The sequence below is a fragment of the Columba livia genome, chromosome 21, assembly GCF_036013475.1.
Source record: "Columba livia isolate bColLiv1 breed racing homer chromosome 21, bColLiv1.pat.W.v2, whole genome shotgun sequence".
NCBI classification, from domain to species: domain Eukaryota; kingdom Metazoa; phylum Chordata; class Aves; order Columbiformes; family Columbidae; genus Columba; species Columba livia.
In genome coordinates this window covers 3,197,234-3,224,996 of record NC_088622.1, presented here as the reverse complement: position 1 = coordinate 3,224,996, position 27,763 = coordinate 3,197,234, and the positions used below count along the sequence as shown (strand labels likewise).

The following is a 27,763-nucleotide window of genomic DNA, read 5'->3' as shown; positions in this document are numbered from 1 at the left end:
ATTATTAGCGGGGTGATGCCACTCATCCTCCTTTGGAAAGTGTTTCTTTGCTCACCCTTAATTAAAAAGAAAAAATCAAAACTACCACCAAACCTTATTTAAAAAATATCATGACTCACTGGTCTGGAAGGAATCAGTTCTTCTTTTCCATAGGTTGTACAGAGCTAAGAAACAGAAGGAAAACACAGATGACTACCAGGCTGCTGTTCTCAGTTTATAGAAACTACCAACAGTAGCTTTGTAGTGGTGGGTGAAACAACGCTGTCATGTCTCATATTTTTAAAATACTGTACAGGTCTTTGATTAGAAAACTTCCACTGGGATAGATGGAAATATTTAAATTACTAAGAATGAAACATCCCTTACGCCACTGGTCTCTTAATTTACATTACAAAATAAAAGCATAAATTCAAGATTATAAAATAACATAAAAGCAAAATCTTGGGAAGACTCTCAGCTCTCATAGAGGAAAAAATCCCTCATGTGCCAAATGAACACAGATTGTAAGGTGACTTCCCTTCAACTGACGGAAAGCCTTCAAAGCACAACAATGTACTCCCCTTCCACCTCCAGATCACGGCCATAGCTTCTCCTTCATTTGGGGAAGCTCACAAAGCTCTGTGCTTTCTCTTGCCCCTTGCTGGCTTTAAAAGAATGTCAGACAGATACAAGCACAAATACCGTCTCAATCTCCCCCAAAAACATTCAGCTCCCCAAGAAACAGAATCACACTAAGGTGAAAACTTCTCAGTTTTTATTTTTTAAAGAAAAATATTCCTCTTTGAACACAAAGCATGAACTAAAAACCTCTGAGGAACAGTTTCTCCTCCCTTGGAGCGCGTTTAACTGAACTGTACAGTGTCAGAGCTCCCCAAACAAGTACACGCACACGACATACAGTATTTCTTTTACAGGAAATAAGGTTGAGGACTCAAAATTGTCCTCCTCACCCTCTCTAGATACCCACTCCATCCAAAAGTGTGCCGTCCCTTACTTCCACCACAGGACACAGTGATGATAATTTCCAGATGCAATATATTAAAAAAAAAGAAAAAAAAAAGAAAAAAAAAGGCCAAATTGGCCCTTTCTAGCCTTCTAACAAATGCATGTGAGAGAGGTTAAGACCATCGTTATTTCCAGGAATGGTGCTTGGAAGAAAAAATGTAGCAGCATCCACAGGCAAACAAGCCCTTGACTCCAGCTGCCCAGTTTTAAGGAACCCAGTCAGCTCAGCAGGGCTGGCAGATGTTCCCATCACCCGAGAAGAGAGAGTGGGAATAAAACATCCACAGGCCACGTTTGTTGCTTGAGCAGACAGCCTAAAACTCAGTGAGTCTGGCCTACATATGCCAGCAAGGAGGTTTTTCCCCGCAAGTCCACAGTGACCAATTACATGTCCAAGATTTTATGTAAAAGGATAAGATGACCTTCAGAAATCAGCAACTCGTTCTACCAATTCTCTCTGCCCCATCAAATAGGTATGTGCATAATATTTGTCACATCTGGCAAACTACCCAGACTGTGGAACTGCAGCCAGGCTCTAGCATCCAAATTCCTCCTCATTTGGAACAACAAAAGAATAGAAAATCTCTGCAAGGTCTCAGAACATGCCTAACAAGCCCATATCAAAGAAGAAGTACCTGGACATTTTGAAGGGAAGGCAGTTAATGGAAACGGTCTGGAAATGGAACTCATTTATCTCCCACCTGATCATTAATTGCTGTTATTATTAAGTAATGCTCAAACCTTTACCAAACTGTTTTGTACAGATCTTTTCCATTCCATACTCTCCCGACAGTTTTTACAGTAGGAAAAATATTAGAAAAATAAAATCTCGCCCCTGAACAGCACTGTATGAAGATCAACATCATCAGTCACAAAGATTTTTACAGGGGGACCAGATAATCTTTTGTTTCCTCCAAACCAGCTTCATATAGAAAACAGCAGCAAGATAGACACAGTATCTCAGAGCTAATTAAGGCCAATGATATAAAGACAAACATGGGCTCATATCTTTTGAAATGAAGAAACCCTCCAAATGTTTTCATACACATGCATTCACACACACACAGACACACGTATACGCGTGTGTACTATTCAAGCGAAGGCTTCACAACTGTGAAAGCACCACTGGAGAGTGTTCTAGCACCAGAATGAAAAAAATTGGTTGTCTTCCCTCTTCAGCAATAAAATCCAAAGTCTTTCTACTGCTTTGGACAAAGTCACCAAACACCCTTCCTTCCAGGAACAGTTTCAGTGAGCAGATTGACAAGTGCAGAGACAGGTTGAAGTGTTCTGTTCTGGAACACGGGCAAGAAGAGGTGTGTTGAGAGGCTGCAGCTCCTTGGTCGCTGGGAAGGAGGAGAAAATTTGTATTGCAATCTGGCAGAAACAGAGACCAGCTTGGACTCCAGGTGAGCGCGATGGTAAAAGTCGGCGCAGACTGGGAGGTGGAAGTGGAAAGTTTGCATACATGAAGTCACAGTGCACATCTGTTGGAGTAATAAAGACAAGCAAACCCACAGAATTCTCTGGCAGGCTTGTCTCTGCATAGGAGGCCCCCGGGTATGCTGGAAGTCAGGACAAGGATCCGTGAATGGGATGTCACACACTGTACCAGGACATCAAACTCAAACAGCAGAGGTCTAAACAGAAGCTTGTAAGTTGGTCTGCTAGCACCTTGCCTACACACATGCTCAGGGGAGACTGCAGAAGTCTATAGAAGGGACAAAAATCTTTGAACAGCACAGTTATGGGTCAGGTTTGGCTACAAGTAACAATTCATGCAAGTTGCAAAAGAACGAATCATCAACCTGCAGCACACCTTTCTGCTGCGGGTCTCTGTCCTGCACCCATCCCTGCACAGGAGGTGCTGGTTCTGCCCTTTCCCAACGCTCCCAAGAGGCTCAGAGAAAGACGCAGAGTCAGGAATGACATCGCCACAGAGCTCTGTCCTCTGCCCGGAAGACGCAGAGCAGCTGATGAACAGGTCTCGTTAACAAGGGAGGATGGGGAGCTGCTGAAACAATGCAGGAAGAAATGGAAGAGATAAAGCAGGACTTAATTTTTCAGTGCTTGAATCAGCAGCAGTAAAGCCCCATTTGTGATTCTGTGATTTAATCTGGCACATAGCATGCTGACGAGAGTCTGGCCATCATTCGTGTGATGTACTAAGTGAGGCTGTGGAAGGAACTCAATTAAAACGTGCAAGACAAAAAATGAAGTGAAAGGAAGGGTGATCATCACTCTGAGGTGTGAATTTCAGGTTCAAAGCAGAGAATTATCAGCAGAGATACACTTTGTTTCTGTGCACATGCAAGAGTACAGTAGAGGGAACAGCAGCAGAACTGAAAGGGAGGAAAAGACACAACAAACATCAACTCTGTAATTCAAGATGCAAACACAAGACAATGGGGTGAGGGAGAGGAGCGAGAAACAAGTCGGAGATAAAGGAGCCCAAAGGAAGAGACAATATAAAAACTCTTGACAGAGTCAGTCCTGCTTCAGGAAATACATAGTTAATGTCAATTGGCTTCTCTTTTCATCAGGTATTCTTGACACATTGGTAAATATTGTCTCTGCACTTGGGATTTAAGAATCAAAACATAAAAGATCAATATTTTTTTTCCTAAGATGTACTAAATGATTTTGAGTATTCAGCACAATACTCTAAATGGCCCCCTGAATTCTAAGCAATGTTGAAGACTCACCCAAAAGCAGAAGCTCCCAAATTATAAACCGCTTTTGAAAATCTAGGGCTACTTCCTTTGGGTTAGAAAATAAATCTATCCAGAAGGCTGAACTGTCCAGAAACAGGCTTGCATTTCTCATTGAGAGCACCTTGGCATTTAACTAAGTAAGAAATATCATAAATGGTTACTCAGCAAATACCAGTATCAGACTGAGCTTTCAGGTTTCTGGATAAATGTATACAATCAGCTTCTCATGTACCTTCTAATAGAATAATTTGTGCGATTTACAGCAAGAACAAGCGATGCCACTCGCTGCTTCAGTGAAAACAGCAGCAGTCAAAAGAGCTGTGAGCACTCTTTGTGGTGCAAATCACGCAGGGATTCTTTCTTCTTACAGAATTAGCTTCTAACGCAAAGCGCAAGCTTCCTCTTCCTAAAGCAAACCACGAGAGGATGACTGTCTGGGGTTTGTGCACACCTACAACAACAGCAGTGGTTGGAGGTGTGAACAGACAGGAGCTTCTGAGAACCAGCATGACCAGAATGGCAACTGGTGAAAGCGGCCTCAGGGCACAGCCCAGGTGGAAGCACATGGACATAGAAGATGCAAGAATATGACAGAGCAGCCAAGGTCACCCACGTGCTTAGGCAAGCTTAAGGCAACTAAAGAAAATTCACTGGTAATTTAGAGGAGAATGCCAAAGGGAAGAGAGAAGAGGAACCACTGGGGATGCCGTTACAGCAGCCAATGCGCAGCACCAGCTACCAAAGCCATCCCTCTTCTCCAGCTCATTTGTTCTAATTCTCCTAATTTTACCAGTACCATCAGGACCAAGGTTAATATGTCAGAAAGAAGAGCAAGGGATAGGTTCCCAAAAACATAGCTTACACATTTTCAGGCTTGTGTCTCAGGTCAGTTCCTTTGAAAGAAAGCGCATGGGCCATTTGACTGGCCTCTTGCTTTGAATGGAGCTTTCTGGGACTTCTGCCTGCCACCTCCAGGGACAACCCTGGGATATGTTCTACTGAAAAGCAATGGCAGCAGCTACCTGGGTTCCTTGTCATGACAGCTGAGCATACAACAGGATTTTAAAAACAGCATGCACCGGTGGCATGGCCATTAGACACGAAGCTGTGGTTGAATTCTTCTTGTCTTCTGAGAAGCGGGTGGAACCACAAAGAAAGGGAGTGTTGGCGCAAATCAACGCAGGCTCCGGTAGACATAGGCTGATGTGAAGATAGCATTGAGAGTCAGACTCACGGCTAGCAGACCTCGCAGAGCAGAGTTACCAAAATGACCTTAGTGGAAGAGGACAACACAAAGAAAAAAAGGAAATAGTAGAAAGAGATATTAAAGAATTGATGAGATAAATAACAGTGAACATACATTGTGCCCTTTCCCTCTCTTTGCCCAGTGTTTTACCATAAGCAGAAATTGCTGAAGCACTTATCCTGTCAGGAAAGATTCCACTGCTCTCTCTGGTACTATTTTCATCTCATCGCTCTTCTCAACACCTGCATCCCCATCCCTGTCCTTCTGCCTCAGTTTAGCACCCTGTCAGTATTCTTCCAACAGTCCAAAGAGGAGCAATAGCCTTATTAAGGTCTTAGAATAGCAGGCAGAAGATCTATTTTTTCTACTTATTTGATATCTAGATCAGATCACTACTACAGCACAGGAAAGATCTCAGTTCCCCTCACAGGACTGCTCACACATACACGAAGCACTCCCACGAGCTGCGCTTACCTCTCCAGCCTGCCAAATCTTCCCCTTTGGTAGTTGTGTCTACCACACAGGTAGACGAGTGTGATGAGTGATCCTCCTTCTTGATGGAGTTATCACTGCAAATACTCCCTCCTTCCACAGCGGATCTCATATCTGCAAGGAGAAAATGATAGGAAAATTCAGAAGGCACCAGTGGGAGCCAGAAGTAGCAGAAGTTACCAGACTAAGGCTAGACATGAGTAATGAACGGTTGCCTGGTAAAATCATGGAAGGAGGACAGGAGCTAGAAACAAAAGGCAAATTTCACTGCTGTGCAGCAGCAGTTGCCTGCATGTTTGTCTCATACACCGTTCATTCCAGCATCACCACATCTGTGGTTAAAGGAGTTACCCAAACAGGGGTGAGGGCAGTGGCATCCAGGGGACACCACTCAGTGAGAAAAGGACACGTTTTGGCAGACAAGAGGCTCTCCAGGCCAGTGGATTCTTAAGGGAGCTTTGGCAGCCCACCAGTCATCCCCACCTGGGTTTTCCATGAAGGTTTCCCATCTATGAGTGGCCTAGATGACGCACGGTTTTGCTTGCAAGCCACCTCCTTCCTACAAATGCGTTTCCAGGAGTGCAGCAGGCTGCCAGCATACCTTGCATTCCCCGCTCGCTGAGGTTCTTCTTCGGAAAGGAGGACAACTCGGTGGGAAAGATGTTGCTGTCCGAGTGGGTGTGCTCCTCTGAGCTAGTTGGGGTGAGCAGAGCCTCATTCTGCGATGGGAAAAGCAGCAGCTTCTGGCCTTTCAGGTTCAGGCGGGCAGGGCTGATGAGCGGCCGGCGGTACCGCAAGGAACCGGAGCTGGAAGCCACAGAGCCAGCGACCGACGGTGCTGGAGAGGGGATGCGGGAGGGAGCACAGCTGCCCGACAGCAGGGAGAAGTGCTCTGAAATGGGAACATCCCCAAAGAGAAAATAATTAGATTATAATCCAAATAAAATAGGCAGAGGTTTATTTAACAGTTCTACAAGAAAAGGGAATGGGAGTTGCAAATGTCTGACATATCTTGTACTAAAATTCTTTATTCATTCCAGTTCCTACACTGCGAAACATGGAGAAATTCCACACGTGCTTTGGTACACTCAAGAATGACTTGGAGTAGAGGTGGGTCTATCAGGAGCCGGGTGAGTTTTCTCTCTGCTCAGTTTTATCTGGTCAGGAGAGCCTGCATTGCAGGTGAATGAACCATTCCGGCATGTTCTTTAAAGGCTCTTGAAAAGGTCTATCAGGACGGAGGAGGTTTGCACAATGGCATGTGCCCAGGCTGTGACTGCAGTTCCAGCAGCAAACGCTTCAGCAGCACGAACAGCCAAAACCCATTTGGGGTCAGGAGGGCAACAGACAGGTCACCGGAGGACACGGGAGCAAAAGGGCAGAGCAGACGGAGTAAGATCAGCAGCTTCTTGGGCTGGGGAAGGAAAGAGAAACAAAAGAGCTGCCCTAGGAACAGTCTAAAATCTATCAAAGCAATGTCAGCTCAGCTGTAGAGCAGGGAAGGGATCCTTGCTCTGCCTCACTGATTTAATGGAGAGAACATCCAACACACACAGCACCTTATTTTAACGCAGTCCCACTCTTAGCTGGCACTGCAGCACTTCTAACAGCTAAAATGACATTTTCACTGGGACGTGAGCAGGGAGGGCAGAATTAAACTTGGATCATGTGTTTCAACCCACTCACTGCAAACCCTGCTAAGACAGTTGCTCTGGGAGGCGCAGTGCATCACCTGATGTAGGAGATTCCTTGGACTGAGATGACTGCGAGGCTGGTCGGCTCCCGCTGAACAAGTAGCCAGAATCTACAAAGCAAAAATGAAGCAGTTTGAACCCAGCTGGCTCAGCTACTGGAGGCCTCTGTAACCGCATCATCTTGTCATCAATCTCAGAAGGGGGCAGGTGGTAAACGTAGGCAGGAAAACTGCCTGTGTTTTCCTGGGTAGGCTGTATAAGTGTCAGAATAATCCACTTTCCCAGCTGCAGCAGAACAGATCTGTCCAGCAGGCTCCAAAATCAACCCTGTGAGTGTAGCACAGCCGAGCTTGCCTCTGCTTTAAAAGGAAGAAGGTGAAGATATGGTTGTGTCCTTTTCTCATGAAAAAAGCCTTAAGGGTAAATCATAGTGCGAGATGAAAGTCCATCTAGCTGTCAAGCATGCTAACCATAACAATGAGGCAGGAAAAAAAATCATCAATGAAAAATACTGAAGTCAGGAAAAAAACGTGATACAAGTGAAACGTCAGAGCCTAAACCAACTATATTTCTTAGGCACTTAATTTACATAACTACAGAAAAACCGCTTTGGAAGTTGAAAACCTTGCTGTTTGCAAAAACTATTCAGCCCTGACAGCATGCTCTTTGCAGTCGGTCTGGTCATGGTACATAGGTACCTCACAGCCTATTTCCTTCTGAAGCATTGTACCGTTCCACTGCCATTTCCAAAATGTTTTGCACAGTTACCTGCTCTAGCCAAGGAGGGGATGGTGCCCAGCGAGAGCGCCCTGTTGAGCCGACCAGGGAGAGAGGAAGACGAAATAGCGCGTGGGGATCTGAAGAGCTGTTGGTTTGTCAGCTGGAGAATACTGGGTGGTGTTGGGACAAAGAGAGACGTTGCGGAGGAAGGGAAGCCGGTCCCAGTGCCGTTGGGAAAGAGAGTGATCGAATCCCCAGAAAGGTACCTGCAAATGACAGGCATGGCAGACATTTAGCCACGAGTACATTCCGGTAACTCCCTCTCAGTTGTGGTTCTTGCACGAACACTCACGTTGTTATCAGGTTTGTACTAATTTGTCAGTGCAGGAGCACAAGATGCAGAATGAACTGCTCAACTTAAAATTATCGTGGGCCAACCTGTCCCAGAATACAGGGTGGAAAAAATGGTAGAAAAGCTTAGGAACTCAGGTGCAACAAGGCATAGTATCTTGGTTCTCTCCCTGGGTGAGAAAATGACCCAGAGACCAGCAGAATACTTTCCAAAGTCCAGATACACACAGGACCAAGGAGAGAGTATATGTTCTGTTTGCTGTGTGCACATGCAAACATGCTCAGGAATGTTATGACTGTGGGAAACAAGTAGTTATTTACTAGTCTTTTTGTCTTTAGGAACCAGAATCAACATCTTACCTCTGATGCCAGTATAGAGAAAAGTATTTTTATGGCACCTAGATAAGGATTTAGGCATAAGAGTTCTGTTTTAAAACTAACATTCAAACCTCTCTACTACATTTACCTTTATTATACTTCCGTGAGGTAAAGAAGACTCAATATCCTCATTTTACAGATGGGAAAGAGAAGCAAAAAGAAGCTAAGTGACTTGTCAAGGGTGACATAAAGATCCTGTGATAAACAGAGACACAAACCTGGGCTTTCCAGTCCTAAATTGAGGCTTAAACCATTATGTTTTCCTTTTTCTGCATATCATAATTAGCCCCAAATATGTACTAGCATAGCCATTCAGAGGGAACTGTGCTCCTGTAGCGTACACCCCAGGAAGAGTCTTGCTTCTGGTGCCTAAAACCCATCTCTATTACAGTGCCTGGAAAAAAACTGAATTGCAGTAATAATGGCAACTGTATTTCTAGGTCTGCGAGTTGTTTTCAATGGGTTCTTTCCTAATGAAAGAGATGAGCTGTAGAACAGTGTGTCCAACTTGAGAACACCAGACAAGAGAACAGACAAAACCTACTAATGGCACCTGTACCAATTAACTTGGTTTTTAAGTACTACAGACTTAAACTAAACTGACTTCTGTTCCACTGGTAAAATAACCGTATGAGAGGTCTGTATTTCAAACAGTTTTTGCAGCTAGCACTGCCAAGTATTTCACACTCAATTACTAGATGCATAAACCATGCGATTGATTTCTGATACCCCCATTTCATCGCCCACTTTGCACTGGTTTAAAAGGTAAATGAAAAAGATGTGGTCTAAAATGTAAATGAAAGCAGACACAGAGAAGAACAGTAACATGGCTTCTCTTCTGTCAGAGGAAATTAGGAGTATTACAAGTCAGAGTGTAAAGGAATATACATATCTCAGTCACACGCCGTGATTTCTGCACGTGTCATTCTCGAAGACTAAAGAGGTGATGCAGCAATGTTACGCAGTGCTAGCGTGTCCAGAAGAACCAGTCTAGAGTTAAGATCACAATTCAAAATATCTTATAGAACTACTTATCTGCTAGTACGAGGCAGACATCAACAATCCCGACCAGCTTAATCAGGCTGAGCAGCATCTGAGCCAACCAGCCTCCCGGTGCTTGCAAGCAGGACATGCCTTTAACAGCAGCAAGGAACTCGTCCGTCTCGCAGCAGAATCTGCCCAACCTCTTCAGGTTCCAGAGGACCTGGGAAGGGGGTCATGCTTCGCAAACACGCAGCATTCTTTAGTGCACATACACACACTCGTTTGCCCCGCCACACGTAACAGATGTGAATAGATGTACGTGTCCGTCGCGGCTTTGTAAGAGAAAACGAATGGGAAAAGAAATTAAAAGTGCAGCTCAGGACTATGGTATGAATGATATTAGAAGGAGTGATACCTACCACCCACTGCGTCATGTCTGTGAAGGGTTAAATCAGAGCATCATCTGTGAACAACACAGCTCTTCCTCCCTAACTTTGTACCTTCTCTATCTTTGGGCTAAAGGATCCAACTTCACACAGCTCCTGGCTGCACTGGGAAACAGCCTATCTGGCTTATTGGCTTTTGGTAGTTTTTCACTGAATGGGTTGGAAGATACTACACTCACTTATCACTCATAACAACAATCTTTTCCTGGGATTTTAACTTTTTGGGACTGGATTTCACGGGCTCTCCTGCTCTACAGCCCCACTTCTTAACCACACCAAGCTCGTGCAATCACATCCTCTGGGCAGCTGATGAACCATTTCTCTTGCACCATCCAGAAAAGAGATTTCTATGGTTAGCAAAGAAGAGCTGAAGAATTTTAAGCATAGCATTATCCACTCTGAACAAAGTAAATTCTTGCAAGGTGTGCAGCAAAATCCTGTTCCTTTTCTTTAGAGTTTGATAACGTCACCTCAAGAGGGCTAAATACTGCTAAAAAACAGGGGTGCTGTCATGGGAATGTGCTTGATGCTTGAGAATGCTCAGCTGAACTAAAACTTCTTTCAGAAGCAGATGACAAAAGGTGATGAGATCAAGAGGATCATAAGGCAGAAAAGGGCCACATCCCAGTGCTGGAACGGAGCCGTGTGGCCCAGTCTCGGCTCTCAGACCACTACATTGCTCCAAGCTGTTTGTGCACGTGGTAATAGTGGGTCTGGTAATGGTGAAAAAGTAACCAAAAAAAGAAGAAAGGGGAAAAAGGAAAAAAAAAAGGCTCTGGAGTCAGACGTTTGTGGAAATAGTCAGGGCCCGGAAGCCGTTTATTTCAGAACTTGGTATTGTGAACATCAAAAATCGTGTATCTTCATTAGTGTTTACATTGATCACAGCGTTACTAGACAGTTGGGCAAAACCCTGCTACACAGAGACTTTAAAAATAAATAAACAGAAGGTTAAAGAAGAATATTACATGGTATGGGACCGTACACTGTCCTGAAGAAACACCTCCTGCCAGCAGAGCCTCCCCTCCTCTGCCCAATACACTTCTCCAAAGACACCACACCAGATGTGTGTGCCTTTTTAATTCACATTTTAACCAGAGATGCTGCATCACCCCTGGGACAGAGAGAGACATGGGAGAGCGTGGGCCTGGTCAGACCACAGGGCTGCAGAGGGACCCGCTTCTACAACCGTGTAATTCAGGACATGACGAAGGTAGCGCACAGTCACCTTGCTGTATGTGCCCAGCGTCATCTGCCTGCAGGCAGCCAGGGGGTAAAAGATTTCCTCTGGAATTAAAGTCCCATCATAATCCAGCTGTGAGTTATTCATGTATAACTGCACCGTGTTGTCCACGCAGCGTGGGTGCAGAAGCAGCTCATGATTGCCTCCGTGCTGGCTGTGAGATGAGCCAGGATCTGTGAGCTGATGTGTGGGACTTGTCTGCTCTGCTGCATCACATCAGTCAGTGCCATAACCTGTGCCAGTCAGTGCCACAACCCGTGCCTCCGGCCAAGCCGACACAATCAGCAATAAAGAGCAATATGGTGAACAAAAAACAGGCACAGGCAGAAGAGGGAATCACACTAAAAAAGGGCACAGGTCTCGGACACATTAAGATTTTGATATATGACTTAGCTTGAAACTTTAGCTGCCAAGACTAGGAATTCTTTTCTCCTATATGTTGCCCTGCTTTTGATGAAAAAGGAGGGCTGAATTACAGCTGAAAATGCTCCAGCTGCCAGGTCCTGCACTAATACCTCCTAGAGTACAGACAGATGTTTGGCATCAGTTCTGCCATCCCTCTGAGCTGGTGGCACAAAGGCAGGGGGCTGTGTGCATACGCACATCCCACGTCTACAAAAATCCAGACTCACTGGCATGACAAACGTATTCAGAGGACCTCTCCCCTACCTGCGGACTTGTCAGCTTTGGTCCCAAATGAGGCTTTACAGGGGATGACTCAAGGTACGCTTCAGGACTGAGTACTGCCCCTTTCACATGCGAGTATCTGCTACGGCTCGAAGAGGCCCCGAGTGTACGCGCAGGTGACGGCACACCTGGAATGAACTGGCAGGTCATATGTGACAGCACACAATTTCAACAGCATCTCTAAAAAACAAAGCCAAGCCGTATCCCACAGGTCCCTGCTTTCATGCATGGAGCACTCTGGAGCGATCATCCCGCTATCCGTTATATTAATTTTTATAAGAGTATAAATAATTTGTCCACGATACAGCAATATATACTTTCACTAGTATCTAAGCATGATTATTAGCTTCACATAATTTCAGCGTACTTGAAAAATATTCATAAAGCCAAAATAAACCACCACTACACCATTTCTATATGGCCCTCTTGTCCTCACCCTTTGACACACCCAAGCTCAGTTCACTAGGGCATGCAAAGCACAGACGTAGGAAACGAGTTAATAGAAAGGAAAGAGCAGGACATATATGTAGTGTATTTAGAACTTCAAAGGGCCACAAAGGCGTCAGTTTGCATGCACTGGTGTCAATGAGGGCTTCAGGAAGACCAGAAGTAGCAGAGATGCTTACTTGGTTGCTAGCTCTGGATTCTCCCTCAACTCCTCTACAGTCTGTAGAGTTGCTCAGAAATTTAAGAGTGCAGCACAAAAGTTCTTTTTCCCAGCCACACTCCAACGAAGGACAAATCACCGGCCTGGCAGACACACAGGCACCGCTGTCCCGAGCTGCAGCTGCGTCAGCTCCACTGAAGCAGAGCAACAGCGTTGTCAAAAATCTTGTTCAGAGAAAGGCACTTAATGAACCCACATTGGCCCCTTAATACATCCACAGCTCTGCTGGGCAGGGTACAAGATGCTTTGGAGCTGGCAGATCAGCCACAGCCACTGTGGGAGCAAAGACCAGAGTCAGTCACTTTGGGCTGGAGCAGATTTGGCTTCAAGTGACACACAAGCCCATAACAACCCTCACCACCTCTGCTCCATTCTGCAGTACTGTCCTCCGGTCCAGACACCGACACACAGCCAGCGTAAAAAAGCAGCACCTGAAATTAGAGGGTTTTGGGCTAAAATCCTCTATTATTGTTAAGATGTTTGCATGCTCTGGCCTGTGTGGCTGGGAGAACCCTCAGGCAAAGCTGCACCTGGTGACTACAGGTTCCCACAGGTTCACCTGTGGCTGAGTCCAGCTCAGTGAAAAGATGCTCAAAGCCCGGATCAAGTGGTTCTGGATTATTTTTGTGTCAGCCGTGTTAGTAAATTACCAGCCCTTTGTTAACTGTTATCCCTCAGAAGGAAATAGATCTCCATGAGTTGTACAAAATAGCACCTCAGCTGCATGAGGATGGTGAGACCGCGCTCAGATGTTGGACTTGCACCAAAATACCTGAGCTGGCAATGAACATTTCCTTCTGCTGGACTCACTGGGAGGGAGGCGACCAGGCAGAGTTGGATGGTATTAATATAGCTGACTGCTGAGCTATTCCCGAACTGAACCTCACGCGAGAAATGCGAAGCTGGCAGAGCACCTTCTGTACCGAACCTACGGCATGGCACAGTGTTCCCAACAGTCTGTTTGGTGTTGAAATCAGGTATTGCAGAACAGTCTCAGCAAAGGCAGTGCTGGTTTAACTATTGTTTTTTTCAGAAGCGATCAACAGTAACATACTGATAATTGATCTTCTGACCTAATTGTCCAAGGAGACACAATTAGTACAGATCGAATCTTAACAGTTTATAAATCGAATCTTAGCAGTTTATAAATCAGAACATCTCCAGAAAAGACACCTTTCTCCTCTTTTCTTCCCTGTCCTCCAAAAGATCAATCATCGCCTACCTTCAGCAAAAGCTTGTAAGAAAAGCAGAAAGAGAGGAGACTGTCAGCACCAGAGTCTCCAGAAGACGAAAAATTCAATTGCTCAAGTTTGGTTTTGAGGCTCTAAGGCTTTTTGTTGTTTTTAGAAGCAGCAGCTCAGACTGAGGCACCAAGAAGTGGGAAAATAAGCCGGCACCTGAGCAAAGACAAAAGCTCCTTTGGCATTAAAAACGAACCACATTTCAATGTGTGTTTTCTTATTTTGTTTCGCCTTTGAAATTTTTCCAATTGAGAGTCCAAAAGTTCTTGCATCATAAATTGTGGACTAAGCAGCACAGAGACCAGGGATTCACTTGTACAGCTTGGCCATAAAACGAAGTAGCTTTCTGATGTTCTGACATATAAAATTAGTGCAACTTGTAAATATACTTCACTCATATTAGTATGCATAACGTGAAGACAAACGGATTTCTTGCTTGCATGTCAATTGCGGTGAACATATCTCCTAGACGAAAAGATTTTAAACTCTTTCAGTACAGATTTGCACCTGCTGTGCAAACAGCTAAAATATTTCTTAACAGTATTATGCAGGCTTCAGAGTGTAAAGCCCACTCCTTCCCCCAGTTCTACCAACTGCCTGTTCTGGTATGTCGTGTGCATCCTCCCCAGCCCACCCCAGCACTGCGCAGGGAAAAAGACAAGGGAACAGAAGTAAAGATCAGGCACAGGAGAAGAACGTAACACGTAAGAGCAAAACATCATAAAAGGTGCCAGACCCCATGGGGCTCAAAGATGGGGCATGTTTACATCAAAAAGTGCGGCTAAAAAGAAGGGAGAAAAACAGCTGCACAAAGGAGATGAGAGGCCAGAGGACAAAGTGAAACGTAATACAGCCTTGACTTTCAGCTCCTGAAAGCAAATCATCTGAAGAGGCTGACACTTCGAATTTCCCTGCTACTGGGCCAGAAAATTTGGTCAGGGTAATTTTACTCTCATTAAAAAAATGATATTGTCATTAGAAATTAGCCATGACATTACCATGACCATCCCCACACAGTTTAACAGTTGGTCAGCTGCTCACATCCCTTCTCCTTCTAAGGGTCTCAATATTTATCCTTCTATAAGCAACTCTGAGACTGGAACAAGAAACAATCTGGCACTGTGAGCTGGAAAACAAACACTCTGGGTCAGGACCGATAAACGATGGGAACACAGAAGAGTGGACCCAGACTTTGCAGATGCTGGATTCCTTTTGTGGATGAGTAAGTAAAGAACCCTCAGAGCAGCATCATTCAGAAGCACCGGAACAGAGAAAAGGGTTCTTTTTGCTTGGAGGTGGATATTGCGGTTATCTGAAGGCACTAGAAAAAAGTTCCAAAAGAGAGCAGGGATGGGGAGCAGGTCTGTGTGTCCCTGTCCCGTGCCAGTCGGTCCTTCAGCCAAGAGCTGTATCGTCCCATGACTTGGCTTCCGTTAATGACTCTCTACAGAGCTTTTGTCAGTGCTACCTTTCTGCTTTCACAATAAGGACTGGTTTGAAGAGCAATAACTATGAAAAGCTATGGAATATATTTTGTTTCCTTTAAAAAAGCTTCTACAATTTCATCAGCATCTGCAGCATCCAGTAGTGTCTGAGTCTTTCAGCAGACACTTCACAGTGAGAGCTCCTTTCTGATTATTTTAGGGTTTTATACACAGGAAGATCCAGACAACCAATTAAATTATATCAGACTATTAGTGTGGCAAGTTCCACAGTGCTATTCTGAATAAAAGAAAACAGCGGATCTCCCGTAACAATTCTATTTCCTCTTGAAAGACCCAAATCCAGATGAGCAACTCAGGGGAGCGCCTTGCAAAAAACTGCAGGATAAATCAGACTGCTTATCCTAAGAGGCCCCAACAAGTTAATCCTACAAAAACCCAAGCAGCTGAATGCTCCTTCCTCCCCCCAGTAACATCCAGCCACCCCGGCTCGCAGCGGAGGACTGCCAGGCACCCAGAGTCACAATTTCCAGACCCCTTCTTTCAGTGGCATTAGCACCAACACCAGACTTCAAAAAGGAACCCCTCCAAGTAACAAGAAACATCCACCCCTATTGCTGTGCGGTCCCGCAGCAAAGGCTCCCACCCCTTCCTACAGCACATGCTCCTCATCTGTTTCAATGATAAGGAAAATGTTGACCAAGTAAGTAGTGATGTACAATGAAAGCTGATCATATACCATAGCATGAGGTTGTTAGCTCCATATTTCTTCTGTTTCTAAAGCTACAGAAGTGGAGGAACACACGCATTTTAATCCAATTGTGGTTTTACACAGATGCTCCTCAGGGCGGGGTGGGGGTGAGCAGATTAAAAACCCAAAGAAAATCAGCAAAGCAATAGTTACTGGTAGATTTGAAAATTTAGCCTAAAACAACTGAGTACTTTTAGATATTAAATCAAGACACCCTGAGCTACGTAACCTTTAAAGCACCCTTTTAGATAAATTATTGAAGTTCCAGTCAAAAGCACTTAAGGACGCCTCTTAAAATAGGAGTCGTAGGAGGATGGCAGAGCAAGAGAACATGCGGTTAAGTGATGCTACACAGTGGAAGGCAAGAAAAACCAGGTTACGGACTCCGTGTGTCCCCTCCCCGCATGCCTGTTCACCATGCAGTGTTACTGCAGCACACGTTACGAGGACTCGGAATCCAGAGGCAAGTTCCCATTAGTTCGAAATGAAAATGACCAGCACCATTAGAAACCTGAAGGTGGCCTGGGCCCCATGGAGGATCAAGGCAGAGGATTCCTCTGTGACTGGCTAAGGATGGACAGGCAGCGAGAAGAACCAGAAGGACAGGAGGAGCCAGAATCTCTTTGGCTGGAGGAGCAGAATGGGGAGAAGGCTGCATTTATGGAGCAGTTTGTGAAGCAGCTGCTGGAAGAACTGGCTTTGGGAAAGTTGGATATTTGCGCTGCTGACGCAGGATTCAGGAGGAAGGGAGAATGGAGGCAGCAGGAGTAGCTTCCATGGCTAGCACCAGCAGTGGACATGCTCCAAGCAGCTAGCACAGTGGGAAGGATGGGAAAAAAATAATACATAAAGGAAGAAAACATCTTCACTGCTTAGCTAATTAAAAAATAGAAAAAAAAAGAGGGAAAATAAAAAGAGGAGAGAGAAGCACCAGTTGCAAAGAGTTCACAAGGCTTTTTTTTCCCCCAGTGTCACTGCTCTGGCTCTGACCTTCGGGGCCGGTATCTCCGATGGCCCGTTGATTTCCGCGTGGCCACAGCTGCGGTGAAGCCCACCAAGCAGCACAAGGACGTGGTGCCAAATTTGGCTGTGTCCAGCCAGTTGGGTGTTTCTGTCTTCAGGTATCTCTCAGCTAAATGTAGACTCATCACTACGAACCACAAGACTGAAGCAAACGCATCAATCCTCCGGAGCCTGCAATGCCAAAAAGAAACCAAACAAGACACAAGGTAAGAGTTTAAACACCAGTGAAACCTCTTGGCCCCAAGGAAGGAGAAGGAAGGTAGGGAGGGTATCCAGACTGAGCAGGTTATGGACTATCTCTTACTACGGTTCTATGTCTCGCAGCCCTTCCCCCTACTGCGGTACCATTCTGATCTACGAGATTACAGAGCTGCACAGGGAGCTTTTCACTCACAGTAATTCAAGCTTAAATTGAATGAACCAGCACACAGATCTAAAGCAAGCTCTGCTGCCTCCACTCAGACAGCAACCCAAGAAATAACAGGGAGAAGTGTGCCACCCAGTACTACAGGTGCCATTCTGGCAAGTGTTTTCCCCCTGGATCACTGAGTCAAAACAGGGCAAAAGGCCTCCAACGTAATGCAGTTTTCCTTTAAGTGAAACAGAAGAGAAGAGCACACTGACCTGATCCGCCCGGCTAAGAACATGGCCAAGAGGCAGGTGAACAGCCCAAGGACAGCGACTGCCATCTGGTGATTCTTCCCGTAAGCCCATGCGGCACTCAGGTTCTCCACCATCTGTTCTGGGAGCAGGCGGAGCAGCTCCTGCCAGCCTGCCACCACCATGGAAGTGTCATTTTCCGAGTCTGCACGTGAGCTGGTGTCAGTCCTGTTCTGAAGGGACGCTGGACCGGAGGAGACAGGAGCAGGGACCGCTGCACTGAGCGAGAAGGGGTCGCCTGAGCCATATAAGGCCATCAGAACCAGGAGCGCGCAGCTGAGGAAGGCCAAGAACCGCAGAAATATCACCTGAGCTGGTGTGGTTATGGAAGCAGAAGAGGAGGATGAAGATAAATTCTGCAGAGGAAGGGAGAAACACCTTGTCACAAGCTGAATGAAACCGTTTTGCTCAAATCCTTGTCTCTGTGTCCAACACCACGTGGGATGTTATAGGCTGGTAAAGCACAACAGCAGAGCTGTGAGCAGAAGCCAAGGTCAGGCAGGGCAGTGAGGCAAGGAGAAGGTCACAAATCACTTCCCGTTGTTATTACTTCTTTTTTTCTCCCTGTACTCCGTAGTTTCTTGCACTGTTCTCATAAACTGGCTTCCGTATCTCCCCTTTTCTGCCTGTCCCACTATTTTCCTTCCACTCTGTCATTATTAGATTAGACTTACCTTCCAGCAATTGAACTGAATGACACCAGCAAGAGGAAACCTCAAACTAACACCAGGAGCATCTGTGCCAACTACTCAGCAAGCGGCAGAACCAGGTACCTCTGCACTTCCCCCTGAATTCCCTCATCTCTCCTCCCACGTACCTGAGTGTAGGTCTTGTCTGTCTCACGGCGTTTGAAATGGTGGCTGAGCAGCAGCGCCCGGAGCTGCCGATTCTGATGTTTTATGTAATACTCCACAGCAGCCTGGCATGGACGGCACAGCTTGTAGGTCTGCTCCAGATGGTGCTTATACACCTCAATCTCCTCATCGTATTTCCCCTGGTGAGGGAGAAGGAGTGGAAAAGTAGATGAGAACTGCAGTACGGTACCATTTGCAAAACCAGATAAAATAAGTTCTTATAGAGCAAATAATCAGAGCAGGAATAGCAGATACATGCATGGGAATGCCTTGGTCAAACATTCTCCTGTGATACCAGGCCCTAGTGAACACTTACCTCCTCCCTTGGTGAGAATGAAGCCAGCTGTTTGATCTTCGTGGTTTGATGGTTGTTGCACTTCTTGCAAAGGAGAATTTGGCTGCTCACCCACTGTTGCGGTTTGGTAGGATCACAGAAAGTCGTAGCACCTGATACAACATGGTTAAGGTGTTCCATGTACTGAGCAGGGATGGGCTTGTTGTAGTCTCCATTCTGACAAGCAGCAAAAAGGGAGGCAGGAGGAAAAGCAAACAGGAGATCATAAAATCAAAACTAGGTATGCCCTGGTTGATAACAAGATTCCCTAAGCTCCATCAGGAGCTCTACACTCCATGCATTCACCTATGTAACAAAATAAATAAGTAAAAAAGGAGACAAAATGCTTCCAATCTGCTCCCCCATTCACTGTTCTGTACATCTATTGCAAGCAGCTGGGGGTGGTGGATTTCAGCCTAAGACAGGCTTTGTTATTTAATACCCTAAATAAAGCAATTCAGCTCTTACAAAACAGAAAATCAGAGAAGAATTGTTCCATACATTAAGAAAGACCAAACCAAACAAAACACATTTTAAAGAGATATTGGTGAAAAAGCCAAGGCCCTTTTCACCCTTTGAAGCAAGAGAGGAAAATTTGTCTTTATGATTCTACGCCAGCACATCCCAGTACAGTGGATTCTTTCTCAAATTTGATCAAGTGATCAGCTGCTGAGTTCACAGACGCTGAGCACAGAGCTGCCAGCTGTTAAACCGCTGAATGTTCATCTGCACTGGGCCTGTATCATCTTCAACAAGGAGCAGGGCTTTCCTGCAAGCCCTGCTCTGCAGGGCACGCACCTTCCCAGCCACCCTTCCAGCAATTTGCCACAATACCTCTTGGAACCCGTTGTACTGCTCGCAGTTGGGGCAATCCCAGCAGTTGCGATTCCCATAGGGCACCACTGTGTCCTGGTTGCAGAACCAGCAGTTCACAGTCACGTGTGTGGGCTTTTTCCTGTTGGGAAAGGAAGCGTGTCAGGCACCAACACTGAATTCAGCTGAGGCAGAGGAAAGCAATGGCTTTCAAACAGGGAAGTGCAAGAGAAGCTGGACTAACAATCAATCTTCCCATTCAGGACGGTTAACGGTATGACTCAGTAGTCATTTTCGCAATTAAAAGATGGACTATTAAGGTAGAAAGAAGCTTCTGCCTGAGGCCTGTATCTACCTCTTTGTGCTAGTACCGTGGACACGCCAGAACTTGAATAACAACCTTGCGAATAACACACTTCACTGGTTTTCAGAGGCACATTTGGGGGTGCAAATCTTCATAATCAGCAGTGTTAATATATGCAAAGGGTGAAGTAGAGTGCTGCTTAATGCACAGGATTCTGGGAAACAGAAACTATGATCCATAAGAATTGGTAGTCAGAAACCTTGGAAATGGACCCATGGTGACCGTTTTACTTGCCCTGCTTGTTAGAAAACTTTTCAAGGACAAAGGCATATCAAATTATCCCAAGGTTCAGGCACCGGAAATAGCTGTTTCTTCGCAGCTTTAGACACATAATAAAGAACTGGCAAATCAATATGTCTGCCCCAATCTTTACGCACTAGAACTGAAGAGACAAAGATTAATGACCTGGATCCCCTGTCGTGAAACTCGGTGCAACACTGCAGAGGAAGCGCAGCCCAGCTGCCCGGGTCTGTCAGAACCAGCCCCTGTCACACCTCCAAGGGAGGGCAGCTGTTCGGACAAAGCCCAGCAGGACAGACAGACAGACCCAGCTGCCACCAGCCCCGTGCACTTTGCCCGTGCAGCTTCTAACACAGCGCGGAAAGCAACCGAGCAGGGAGGCCTGGAAAGCAAGTAACAGCAGCCAAAGTGGCCACCAACTCAGAGCAACCCGTGTTCGTCCTACTCTAGGTAATGTTCTCTGCCGCTACAACATTCTGCAGTGAAACATGTTCTGAACGCTGCAGAAATGTCATCTGGTGCCCCGCAAACAAACCAGCAAGGGGTTCTCCCTTCAGTTAAGCTGGTTTCTCTCTCAGCCGTCACCTTTGTAGCTGGATGCCTACAATTACGATCCTTCCCCACTCCCATTTCCACAGACCATGTCTTGGAACCTGGATCACACAATATCAAACCTTCAAGTGATGCTTGGGCCTCCTGTTTAAGTACTAATGAACAGGACAAGCTTGAAATGGAGCGCCAGAAAGAAGTCTAAAAAGCCAGAGCACAGGGAGGATTCCCTGCCAGATGCTGAAAGAAAATGGCTGGAGCTACTAGGGTGACAGATTCTCATCTCAAAATAGATGCATCCACCCACACCCCTCTTAAAATGAATATTCACTGCTCAACTGTCTTCATTGCCAAGGGGGCTCAAAACAGTAAGTGATCCGAGTTAAAAATATCACCATTGAAACTGACAGGCAAAAATACCAAACAAACAGCCTAAACTAGACAGAAATCTAGGTTGCTAGTGCAAGTTTTCCCTGCAAACGACATGTCAAAATAGCCATATGAAGGATGGACAGCAACACACGTCCATGCTAGTTTCATCTCATTAACATAGGTGTAAAAGCTATGAAAATATAACGCAAAGCATGTTAACCCCCAAAATGCAAATCCTACTGCTCATTGAGTGTAGACTTTGATAGCAAACCCAGCCTAAACTCCATCCTCTGATGTAGGTGCCAGGTACTGTAGGACGTGCTACAATCCCACTACAACAATGTCACCGTGGCTCATCCTCTGGCACCATGGAAATAAGACAGACCACGCTTCAGCCTCTACCTATTGTACTACCCATCTAGAACTTGCACAACATGACAGAGAAGGTAAAAGCGCTGATTTCAAGGGTAACACAGAAGTAGAAAACACAGGCCAAAAAACTAGTAAAGCAAATAAAAGAACCAACTCCAAACCCTCTCTGAGAACTTTCTAATAGCAGAGACCAAATCCTTAGTATACGAGTCCTTTCCACCTTTTCCGAACAGGATTCCATCTCTCACTCTTGAGGCTGAGGAAGTGCTATCAAGGGTTAAATAGCAGCCCTTCATTCTCACAATGTATGCAAATTAAATGGCTAAGTCCTGGATTATTTGGGATAAAAAGCAATAATACTTCCTTTTGCGAACCTATAATCTGTTGCCATAGAAATAGGTGCAAAAAATCAGAAGTTCCCAACCTGCTGGATGCAAAAAGAACCATAAAAAGGTCATTTCAGGCAAGCACGTGTAAGCAGGGTGCTAATTTTCTAGGAATCGTACAGGACTTTAAGAAGACCAATGAAATGTGGCTATGGCTGCTGGTCTGAGCTCAGCAACCAGACTTCCAACAACACGTAACAAACAAGTAGCCAACCTACAATCTCAAAGAAACACCACAAAACGCATCAGAGTTTTCCTATCTGGCCCAAACTCATAAGGTTTAACGAGTTCCTGTGCATATCTGGCCATAACATCTTTTTTCTCCCTGATACAAAAAGAACAGTCTTAGATGCTGGCACAATTACAGCAGCGTAACTCCACACATTGACAGTTATTCCAGAACTACTTTTCACTAAGTTGTTCTAATATATTTCATTTCCCTTTCTACTGAGGCTGATAAAGGCATCTTGCTAGATATGTACGTGCACTCACACTGAAAATGGAGCAAAGCGGGGCTGTATCAAAAGATTAACACCAAAGGCAAAGGCAGCATCATGTCTGTGTTTGAATCAGTCCCTTATTAAGCAGTCCTCATTGATGACTCCGGAAGATTCATTTAACTAATGCAAAGTAAGAAATGCGGTGATATCGGAGTAGTATTGAGAAACACAAGTATGTAGCCCCAAAGAATTGTCAAGGTCGCCTCTGGAAAATATTTACAGCTCACCAGCAGTTTTCAAGGACTTGGGAAGAAATGCTTTCCATTCCAGAGACCTTTTGATGAACCTAAGCAACACAAATCAAATCTCATCCCTCAAAAGACGTCAGCCTCAACTGGGTCAATGAAATGCTGCTTGCTTCACTGGGGATTGCTTTAGGCCACTAGTATTTCTTAGCTGCCCTAAATATGCCATAGAAAGTCTTGTATATGGGTTAATCTACCACAGACTATTATATGGCTATGTATAAACAGCAAACCATAAGCATTTTGCTGTGAATGCAGAAATACGCTTCTATTTCAAAGTGTAAACTTGAAGTGAACCTTAAGACGAGCCCTTGGGATCGCCTCGTACCCCACCAGAAACTCTTACAGAAGAACAGAATACTCAAGTTCTGTTACAGGCTGAAGTGCCCCTCATTCCAGATATTCTCTACATTCATTTCAATCTACGCTATATTAAAATATGCCAAATTAATCTTTACTCCTTTTATGAAATCTGTTTCCTGACTTCTCTCCTGATGCTTTTTAAACCTTGTTTTCAACTGGTCTGTTTAAATTTGTTCTAAGGTCAGGAACATTCAGTGCAATTAAAAACCAAATGACCAAAGAACTCCGGTCACTAATAACTCTGAGTTCTACGTAATCTTCCCAAGTTTTAGCACTGTTAACAGCGCTGTTATTTCTATGGCACTCTCCCACTGTTGCCCCTGCTTTCACCTCCAAATGAACACAAGAAGCAAAACGCTCCTTCGCTGCCTCAAACAGGAACAAAAGAGGAAAACCCCGAGCGTTCGGCAATCTCTAACCCGCTAGGAACGCCAGACCGGGAAAGGGAAACGTTTCCCATTTCCCCAGCGCAGCTCCCACGGCAGCAAGTCCTTGACGTTCGGTGCAGACACACAAAGGCACGAAGCGATTCCAGCGGACACAGCAAAACGCCTCCAGCCATTTACCTACAACTTCTTGTCGCCGCTGACAATTCGTGGGGGATCCCTTCCTAAACACGCGCCTCACCACCACCACGGGGACACCACCCAAGCCCGGGAGTCCCCACCCGCTCCCTCCGCGCCCCGCGGAGCTGCTGGTTCCGCCGCCGAGCCCGCCCGCCCCCCGCCCGGCCCTACCTCCGCGCCATGCGGTACAGCAGCAGCCCGGCCGCGGCGGCGCACACGGTGACGCCCAGCCCGCCGGCGGGGCAGCGGGCCAGCAGCGCCCCGGCTCCCTCCATGCCGCTCCCCCACACGGGCCGGCGCGGTGACCTCGGCGGCGGCGCTTTGTACGCGGCGCGGCCGCCCCCCCTCTCCCGCCGCTCCCGCCGCCGCTCCGCCCCTCTCTCCCTCCCTCCGGCGCGGCGGGGGCGGGCGGTGGGTGAGTCACGGCGCGGGGAGCAGCGGCGTGAAAGGCCGGAGTCGTGCGGCGGCGCCGTGAGTCAGCGCCGCCAAAGGCCGAGATCGTGGCCGCGGGGGCGGGGGGGCCCGGCGGGCTCCCTGCCCTTCCGGGAACGCGAGGGGCCCGTCGTGCCTGGCCTGGCGCCGAGTTCAACCGGCTCCTTACACTGATTTCTTTTTTTTCCCCCTAAATTTAGACTCGAGACTTTCTGTATTACGAAAGCACCGTTTAGATAGCGGCCCTGCCGAGGCAAGAGGCCTAAAAGTCCCGGTGAAGGCTGGCTGCAGGCCCCAGGCTTTTAAAAACTACACCTTAGAAAGGCGTTCAGAAACCACACCTCGGAAGGGCCTTTAAAAACCACACCTCCACCTACGAGGATTTCTCCCAAGCACCACCTGCAGAAATAAAACTGTGAAGAACAGGGTCTTTGTATAGATACAAACTGGAACACAGGAGGTTCCACTAAATATGAGAAGAAACTTCTTCCCAGTGAGGGTGGCAGAGCCTGGCCCAGGCTGCCCAGGGGGGTTGTGGAGTCTCCTTCTGTGCAGACATTCCAACCCGCCTGGACACCTTCCTGTGTAACCTCATCTGGGTGTTCCTGCTCCATGGGGGGATTGCACTGGATGGGCTTTCCAGGGCCCTTCCAACCCCTGACATTCTATGATACAACAAGGCAGAGAACCGGCAATTAAATTTAAGGAAAAAGGATGGCTGTTCAGAGAACTGTGGAAATGAAACAGCCGCAGAGGAAGAGGATGCAGTTCCAAGGCAACAGGTTCTCTCTCAGGATGTACTTTCCTACCAAAGCACCTGGTTGTCTGGGGAAAAGAGAGGATCCCTGCAATCACACTCCCATACCCTCCCCGCTGATTTTAGAGCACAGGTTATCGCCCTTTTGTGGTCCCTGAACAGCTTTGCTCAGTAAGCCATGGGCTGAAATGACATCTCACTTGAGCCAAGGGACAGTGTGGCAAGTGCAGCAGGAATGACAGCGCAGGGCGTTGTGGGCAGGTTGTTACCTGTGAGCCAGGAGTTTGAGACGGCTGCTCTAGACTTTCCCTCTCTCTGGACAGACTGATAAACAACCCAATTTTGCAGAAAGCCCCCAGGTCTCTGATGGGAGCAGTGCCCGGGTCAGGCTTGTTCAGGAGCTCTTCCCTACAAAGAAAGCAACACCCATTTATGCTCTGCCCCTCTCAGCACACACAAGTGGGATTTACTGTTCTTACAGAACTGGCAGCAGTTGGTCTGACAGTCGTGCCCTGCGCTAACATGAAGGCAAGACCTCTGCAAAATATGAGACTAAGCCTGCCTCAAATTGCGCAGCTGTTTGCCCGGTTAAAAACAAAACACTCTCAGCGCAGTAGACAGAATGGCTTAAAATTCAGAACCAAGTGATGTCAACCACGTTTTTAAAAAGCCGCCAATGCAAAAGCTCTTCATAAATATTTGTACTGGAAGCTGTACTTTTAAGCTTACCTGTGGTTGGGGTCTTAACTGTTCCATTTCTGCAAGTCCCCTGGGACTCCTGTGCTTAAGAGCTTGTCTATTTTTTTACCACGTCCCTCCCTTCCCATCAACTCTCTCTGTAGTATCAGTCCAACCACGTTGACCAGAAGTTGCCTCCTTAAAGGAGCTAATGAGGTACTCGTGCAAAACAACTACCAGTCGCAGTAAGGGGCACAGTCACGATATTACAACCACCAGTAAATGCAGAGAATATTGAGGACTATCAAAGCAACCATGGATACTTAAAGGGAAGCAGTAGGTCTTACAGTATAAGGACTTGAGACATCTTCAAACACCTAAGAAATTATTGCAAAGCTAAATTAACCAACATGAGTAGCTCATACTATTGTAGCAACAGTGTGTTTGTAATTTAACTATTAATTTACGAAGAGGAACAGATGCTCCTGGTAAAGTTAATGGAAACTTTGTGGTCACTTCAGATAAAAACATAGTTTCATCACCTTACTGATAATTAAACTACAAATTGTCTAGTAATGAAGCCTAAACCTGGAGAGAAACTGTCCAGGAAGTTCTAACTGGTAACAAATTTACCTACCTTTCATGAAACTGACTTTCTGTGGAAGCTCAAGAAGTGGAATGAACAGTGAAAAATGCTGCTACATTTGCTTTCACAACCAGAGAAAGGTTGGTTATTTGTAAATTCAGATATCCCTTTGGAAAAACAACTTCAACTTCTTCCCTCTGGTAACAGGCTTATTCCATACTCAGTGACATCAATGGGTTTGCTCACAGAGCATCACCTAAAAATGGTAACTCTCTACAGGGTTAAGGAATCAAGGGTCAGTGAATTTTAAAAATTACAGTGGAGAGAGGAAGGAAAAAGGAGTGAATTATACTAATTCAGAAGTTCTATTACTTCCCAGTATAGCTTATTAACACCCTATCAAACTAAGACCGATTCTGTAAAGGTTGGCAGCAAAGCTTAAAGAACTAAACCAAAAATCCACCAGAATTCCTGGGTTTCCCTCATATTTATGTGGAACAAAAATTTGTTCACTTTCTCTCTTGCCAAGTCTCAAAGTCCTCAAAGGGGCCTGAGTTCTCTCATCTCAAAAGATAACAGCAGTCTACACATTTCACCAACATTTCAAAAGTGAGCTACTGTACTGTAAGCACACAGGAATACTGATTTCAGAAAGCAAATCTCAGAAAGCAGCAGCACAACTGTCCTAGTTCTCAAAAATAGAAACAGCACTGTGTGGCAGTTTTGACTCCTATAAAGAGACCAAAGCTTTTGCTGCTTGTCTCCATAAAAAAAGCCATGCCAATTTTTAGTTACTCAACTGTTTCCTATTTTAGCTTAGGGGTAATGTGATACAGTCTTTTCAGTAAGACATAATAGAAATCAGTTATTTTTGGAGTTTTGCCTCATAATGAGGTATACACACATTCTACCCTCTTTGCAGTCGGCTCCTCCATCACACTGATGTCAAATATGACCTCAAGTACCAGTCATCAGCCAGGTTCTAATGAGAGCAGACGTGAAGGTTTCAATCCAGTTACCAACCCATTATATTTCTGCAACAAAATAGGAGCCTGAAAACTTTATTTTGTAAAAGAAAGCCCTACTCACTACTAGGCTGTTTCTTAATGCTTTGCATGCTCCTTCCAAGTCCAAACCTCCGCTGTATATGGTCCTTGAAGTCAAAGATGTCCGTAAACACTTTATGCTCAAGACCTCAACACCTGCTCAAATCATGAGAAGCTCATTGTTCGGTTCAGCAGCAGGGAAGACTGAAGCTGGGCTCAAATGCTGCCGTGTTTGTCTCAGCTGCCAAAGCAAATGACACTAATGAATGGGAGAGCATAGTATGGCCAACGCAAAACACAAATTACCTTTTGAGTTCTAAGATATTTTATGCTGCACTATCAGTAATGATTCATATACAATACTTTAATCACAAGGTACTGCTGCAACATATGTGGTAAAGAGATAGCTAAAATTAAAAGCATATTCTAATACTTATGAAAGGACTGATCTCAAGTATGCAGGATATTTGATTTATAACTGACAAAATAAGAACTGTACTTTGACTACTGTTGAAGAATACCCCTTTGAATTGTGTGGCAGATACTGGTTCAACAGGCTGCA

The 27,763-nt window shown here is 45.7% G+C and overlaps 1 protein-coding gene across 2 annotated transcripts; it reads right to left on the bottom strand.

Moving 5' to 3' along the window:
• Positions 1-1,015: 1,015 nt before the first annotated feature.
• On the bottom strand, positions 1,016-24,154 carry TMEM201 (transmembrane protein 201). Of its 2 annotated transcripts, XM_065038001.1 has the most exons (11): positions 23,874-24,139; positions 19,767-19,887; positions 18,915-19,109; positions 18,562-18,738; positions 17,709-18,100; positions 17,052-17,255; positions 7,920-8,137; positions 7,190-7,261; positions 6,059-6,349; positions 5,440-5,571; positions 1,016-4,991 (listed from the first exon to the last, which is right to left on the bottom strand). In XM_065038001.1, the coding sequence occupies exons 1-11, from the start codon at positions 23,975-23,977 to the stop codon at positions 4,894-4,896; spliced, it is 2,004 nt and encodes a 667-aa protein (XP_064894073.1). In that variant the 5' UTR covers positions 23,978-24,139; the 3' UTR covers positions 1,016-4,893. The 2 variants fall into 2 exon arrangements, with proteins under 2 accessions (XP_064894073.1, XP_064894074.1); XM_065038002.1 differs by lacking the exons at positions 1,016-4,991; positions 5,440-5,571; positions 6,059-6,349; positions 7,190-7,261; positions 7,920-8,137 and adding an exon at positions 10,819-14,333 and having other exon boundaries at positions 23,874-24,154.
• Between the last annotated feature and the right edge of the window lie 3,609 nt (positions 24,155-27,763).

What these genes read in the sequence shown, in the direction of transcription:
- TMEM201 (XM_065038001.1), bottom strand. Translation starts at nt 23,977, where the DNA reads ATGGAGGGAGCCGGGGCGCTGCTGGCCCGCTGCCCCGCCGGCGGGCTG. An exon ending in CTGTACCGCATGGCGCGGAG is followed by an intron (nt 19,888 to 23,873) that starts GTAGGGCCGGGC and finishes CTTTCCCAACAG; the next exon opens with GAAAAAGCCCACACACGTGA. An exon ending in AGTACAACGGGTTCCAAGAG is followed by an intron (nt 19,110 to 19,766) that starts GTATTGTGGCAA and finishes GCTGCTTGTCAG; the next exon opens with AATGGAGACTACAACAAGCC.